Genomic DNA, 6265 nt, shown 5'->3' with positions numbered 1-6265 from the left:
AAACTGGTCTGAAGGAGTAAGTTTGTAAAAATGGTTACCATGGCAACGGGATTGCCTATCGATTTAAATATATTGTCCTAGTAAGAGAATCCCCTTAGGATATCCAAAAATACAAATATAAACATTTATTGAAGATTTTATAGATGCTACCAAAATTACATATTTCTTAATTGCCAATGAAAGCCATAATTTCAGATATGAAGGAATAAGTTTTAAGATGGTTTCCATGGTAACGGAATACCTATAAATATTAGATATATTTTCTTAGTAAAACAGCCACGTTGACATATCCCACAGTATACGTACAATCAGTAACTTAAGACAATATAGTTGGTATCAAAATTAAAGATTTGTTAAATGACAATAGATGGCATTAGATGCCAGATTCAGAGGTCTGAAGGTATATGTTTTTGACGGTGGTTTCCATGGCAACGGAATGCCTGAGCAAATTAAATTATATTTTTTTAGTAGCACCCTTGCCTTCTCCCTCTCCTTAGCAAAGATAAACATTTTCTGAATGGGGGCCTTAATTGGCTGATACCATATATAGTTCTTTACTGAATACTTGTGTAGCATATAGAATTTATAAAAATAAAATAAATACATGTTCAACCATGTAAAAAAAGATCGCTTCTACTCTTCCGTATTACATCATCTAAATCATAACATTAAGCGTAAGATCTTTGGAAATTCTTCTAAAATAATGTAGTGCAAAATTGTCTATTCTTTTAATCCGTACCACTGGGAAGAATCCTGTCTTTCGGTAGTGCTGTCGTAAGGGGGTAGCAAATAGACTGTCAAACGAAACGACCAAAATCTTTGATAAATAAAATACAACCTCAATATACAGATGTATTTTGTCTTTTTTCATAGCATTTGGGAAAGAAGGATGTGTAAAAAATGATAATAATTACGACTGTAACAATCATTTGTAAAATGAAAAATAGTTAGTAAATCCTTCTGGTGTATTCTAAGCATTTGTTAGGTACTGTATTCTTTTAAAAACAAAATAAAAAAGAGACAATCATAATCGTTGGATATTAAAGTTATAGAGATCTAGAAAAAGAAGGAAAGGGACAATACTTAACATGGAATGTAAGCACTTGTCTACTTTTCTCAGCAGGGACAGTGAAAGGATCAGCACTTTTTATTTACATGTGTATCAGTGCCGGTTTTAAAAAGTTCAATAATTGTCTAGGTTTTGCAGTTTAGACAGCAGGGTCATACATAGTCTAAGTTAGTCAGTGCAAAAATGGAAAGTCAGTACGTTGCTGAATTACTTAAAGGTCTATTTTGTATGTTTTTTAGATGGATCTAATATGCTAGTTACAATAATCTGTTCGTTGATCAGATACAAGTGTATTTTTGTATTAAATTTAATCATCACAATGATTTTTCAGATAGTTTTTCCTCTCTATGTATCTGTATACACACACTTTGTTGCTGTCACATGATCCGATCCAGAGAAGATGATTCTTATGATCAAAGCTCAGGCACATTGGTCTGCCTATCCCTTGATCCTGTGTCTGAATCTGCATCATGAAATGGCCGTCCTTATCGATCAAATGTATTGTGTTGGTCTTAGAATCACACAACAGAATGTTTGATAATGTGTCAGTACAGATTCCATGGGGCAGGAGATCTGACTCTGATGGGTGGCCTGTGTAGGAGAAGCGATGTCTTCCTTTATAATCTATGACCACTACAGCACCACGGCCATAATCATTATTATCAATATCGGTAAGGTCAGACACAATAACATCTCCATTGCGGTTCTCTGTGATGTACCTTGGAAGACAATAGAGTTGCTGCCCTGCAGTGTCATGTTGTATTGTTTGTATCACTTTTCCTTCGTTGTTATACCGTGTTACTTTGCCTGCCCAAGTATCAGTGCTCAGCATCCCGACCAGAAGGTCATTGTTGGAGGGTGAGCAGACCACACAGAGCGGTAGCCATGGTGATCTTTTCTTCATTAGTGTAGATTTAGATCTGGTGTCTTTAAAAAACTTTTTAATGTTATAATCCCTATCTATATAAATAAGATCACACGTCATGTTCACTGTATGTATCCCATAATTTACCAGTCTTATACACTTTAGATGATGTAGGTTGTGACCTTCAACGTTTGCCAAAAAAAGATGGATACCATCACTGAACCAGACGTGATCTGGTGTCGCAGTGGAAATATGTGTGACACCGCTAACTCCTGTCAGTGAGATTTGTAGTTTACTTGTAGGTTTTGACATTAGTTGCAGCTGACAAACACTTTCTATTTGTCTTTTTCCTTCCTCTTTGATTTTGATTTCACTCAGTAACTTAGTCACATTTTTCATATTAATTTCTTCAGTCAGATAAAACGCAGTGTGTTGTGCCAGATAATAAATGTCTTTTATCTTTGCAACTCTTGTTTTCTTTACGAAGAAGAGAAATTTTACCGCTCTGTTTGATAACCGTTTAAATACGTGTTCAAAGTTTTCTATGTAAGAAAGGTGTTTGTACACTTTTCTATTTTGTTCTTGTAACCTTTGTATAAAATGGCATCTGTATTTGAGTTTAAAATCATGTATCTCAGTGTCCATAATGGCCTTTAATCTTGCTGAAATTTCTGATCGACGGTTGGAGATACCTGTCTGAACAGTCTCTATGTCATTTTTGATTCCATCAAGCAGAAAGCAGCTGTTATAGAGAATCTCACGTCTGATTTTATGAAATATTTTTTTGTATTGTTGACGGTATGTTTTATATGCTTTCCTTATATCCAGTATTTGATGTTTTTGGTGTAATTTACATTGGACACAGATAGGAAAGTTGCACGAGTCGCAAAACATTTCATGGATTCTGTCTGGATGTTTGACACATCTCTTTTGTAATGAAATGTTTTCAAATTTCTCGCGATAAATCACAACATCATGGTACATGGTATCCAGATAAATAACGTGTCCATCTTTACACTGTAGACACAGGTCTTGGTTACACGTGTTACAGTAGAATTCTGTGTTTTGATGTTTTGAACATATTTTATTGTATAATTTATACAATGGGATTGGTAACAAGTTCTTGCAACTTAAAAAAACCTCTCCCTGACTTAAAAAAACCTCTCCCTTATTCTGTGTCCCCCTGACACTGAAAACACCGCCGAACTTTACATTGGGGACTGAGTGTTCCATAGTCTATTTCGTTATTTCTGTTTGGATGTCCCAAACAGGTTTTCTCTTTGAAGAAGTGTTTATATTTCTCACGATAAAACTTAGCATAATGGTTTCTGTAATATGGAGCTGATACATGTTGAAGTAAACACTGTTGACACATGTCATGATCACACTCCCTACAGTAGAATTCTGAGACATTCACACATTGTACAAAATGAGAACACTGTCGAATTCTGTATTGCACAGTAACGCTTTTTTCTCCACGAAGAGTCTTATATGTCATAATGTTGTGGTATTTAGTATCAGAGTTTTTTTCATGCATCGTTTTACACTTTGAACATAGATCATATTTACACGTGTAACAGTAGAATTCTTTGTCCCGTTGACATTGAAAACACTGTTGTACTTTATATTGGACGCTGTATCCTGGCCTATCCATATTGTGGTTCTAAAAATGATGTATAAGTTCTAAAAATAATACATCTTAATCTTGAATATAAACATTTTGTTCATTCAAACATTATATCTTTATCAGAATCTAAGAGGGTGACTAGGGTTTCCATTGCGCAATACTTTGCCAATCACAATAATATTTTAAAATTAAAGCAGATGTTTTTTTAACATCTTTAATAAAATACAAAATTTAAAAATAATGGTTGGATATTTTTAAAAGCATTATCTATACGCTTTTAATATTCATAACATAGGAATTTGAGGTTCTCTCAATCATTTGTTTTGATTTTTGTTGTATAAATCCTTTTGTGTCTATTATGTTTTGAAGTATTCCATAAAACATGGAAATTTCATTAATTTTGACGTTTTGAAATGCCCCATTCAGAAACAAGATGGTAGATTCTTGTGTCATTTAGACTGTCTATGAATTTGAATTTTATTTTAATCATAGCAGATCAAGACATGCAGATCCCCCAGAGAAAAGAAGCCTGGTTTGAATACAAAAAAGAACTAATGATGAAGTATGAAAAAATAAACATTTATCAAATATACCAGCAATAATTTAAAAGAAAAATCCAGTCCTTACCTTCTTATATTAAGAGTTTCAAAAATACCTAATCCTCCAAGCTAACAAAAACTGTTTGTCCTACTACCAACTCCTTATCTATAAATGTTCAAAACATGACAAAGGAAGCCAAAAAGTGCAATTTAAAAATAAATAAAAAAAAACATTCAATAAAAGAAAAAGTAGCCATTTCAAGTAAAAACTACGTTGCTCGATAAAAACAAAAGTATTTGTTCAAAAAAGGGGAAAAGATGCATATTGACTTACAGAAAAAAAAGTAATATGGGTTGTCCTGTACGTAAATGAAAACATTTTTTTTAGTGTTTTCTGCATAAAATATTATCATGTAATTCAATTGGTTAAATCATCATTAAGCATCGCAATCATGTAATTCAAAACCATGAGGATTTCAGAATGATATGGAGATAAAGAACAGTATTCAATAACAAAGTCCATAAAACAATACAAAATAGGAGCAGAGCAAACTCGGACCTCCGAAACATCAGAGGTGGGATCAGGTGCCATGGAGGAGTGAGCATCACCTGCTACCGCTCACACCCGCCGTGTGCTCAGTGTCATGATCGTGAAATAACGGAAAAATCCGTCGTCAATTCAGTGTATCAATAATGGACCAACAATTTGTATGAAAAACGTCAGTCAGCATTTGACTGAATGATTAATTGTATTTGCTGACAAGGTCATTGTATCGACCATAGAACTTACGAAATGATGACTTTAAACGAGACTGCTGATATTTTTGCTTCATCAACTTGTTTGTCAATAATTTACATCGTTTTGGAAATTGTTCATACGTAGAGCATGCCCTTGCGTATCGAATCAACTGAAATATATACACTTCATATGCAGGTGATGAAGGTATATTGCTGCATAAGTAAGGGAATTTAATATTTTTCTGAAGCTTAAAAGAAATCCTCCTGTTGTAATCGTTGACTCCATTATTCAATTAATAAAACGGGAATAGCTTAGTGTAAATGTAAAGTGTAAGTGTAAATATTTTCCGATTTCGTTATCAGGCTTGTGTTAAGTCGAAAGAAAAGCAGGTCAATACAATTCATGCTACATGTAATTAACATATTCTATTTCTGTGATAATTTATGTCTATGTCCTTACTGCGTACTATTAAATTTCATGGGTTTATTTTTTTTTGTGTTCAATATTTTTTCTTTAGTTTCATTTTCTAAAATTATTCATTTTGTTTTTATCTAACATATGCATTTGAAAGTTCAAACTAGTTTTGGTTTGCACTTTCGGGTTTCCGTGCATGTCAAAAAGATTTTATGAAAATTTACTGCAAGGTAAAGTTACCGCGTTCGATGAAATAAAGAATTGATCCAGATAAGGCTGTTATTTGTTTAAATTCTGCACAACAGTTTAAAAAGAATGTTGTGTACGTACGTTTTAACCATAAGGAATCCGTTACACAATTATGTAATACTTTTTATCCTGCAACTAGTCTTGCATTGATCTAATTAAGATTACCTTATAAAATTAAACTTTATTCAGTAAATGTCCCAATAAAGCCTCGTGCACGTACCCAGATGTTCAAAAAACATTGTGACATTTGGTCGAGAAAATTGCTCGTTTTGGAAGTCATAGGAGAATTTATTTTACCGGTCCCCAGAAAAACACGCAAAAATGTAGTCTCGCCGAAGGCGACTTCAGTATATATGAGGTCGCGTGAGCGATCGAAAAAATATCTAAATACGAGGTCTTTGGGGCTTTTGACCCCAAAATCGAATTCTATGGTTAAAAGCTTAGTTTAGAAAATCGTTTTCAAACGAAATTTTTAACCCCGTTTTCTGAAAAAAATTAATATTGTTTATTCATTGAAAAAATAAACAGAGAATTTTCTGAACGAAGCGCGTACGGCGCATGCGTTGTGCCATTTCTTTCGGACTTAGCCATTCTTCCATGTAAACTAACGAACGAATTTGCCTTTGAAGCTGAATTATGATCTTGGAAAAATACCAAAACAACTGAATTTCTTAACTTATCTTAAAAAACGAGTCACTATCCAAAATCCATCGGATGATATGCAAGGACTAAGACGTTTAGACGAAATCTCCCGGGCAGATGC

General features: G+C 33.6%; 1 protein-coding gene across 1 annotated transcript; it reads right to left on the bottom strand.

The window, feature by feature from the left end:
- Nucleotides 1-1376: 1376 nt before the first annotated feature.
- LOC134281727 (uncharacterized) lies at nucleotides 1377-2333 on the bottom strand. Its single transcript, XM_062764159.1, has one exon. It carries the CDS (start codon nucleotides 2331-2333, stop codon nucleotides 1377-1379), a length of 957 nt encoding a protein of 318 aa, XP_062620143.1.
- Nucleotides 2334-6265: the final 3932 nt, after the last annotated feature.

Source organism: Saccostrea cucullata, unplaced genomic scaffold (assembly GCF_032062105.1).
Source record: "Saccostrea cucullata isolate Sc308-1 unplaced genomic scaffold, CSIRO_AGI_Scuc_v1 ctg398, whole genome shotgun sequence".
NCBI classification, from domain to species: domain Eukaryota; kingdom Metazoa; phylum Mollusca; class Bivalvia; order Ostreida; family Ostreidae; genus Saccostrea; species Saccostrea cuccullata.
Note: the sequence above shows the minus strand (reverse complement) of the source record. Positions and strands in the feature narration are given on the sequence as shown.

What these genes read in the sequence shown, in the direction of transcription:
- LOC134281727 (XM_062764159.1), bottom strand. Translation starts at nt 2,333, where the DNA reads ATGAAAAATGTGACTAAGTTACTGAGTGAAATCAAAATCAAAGAGGAA.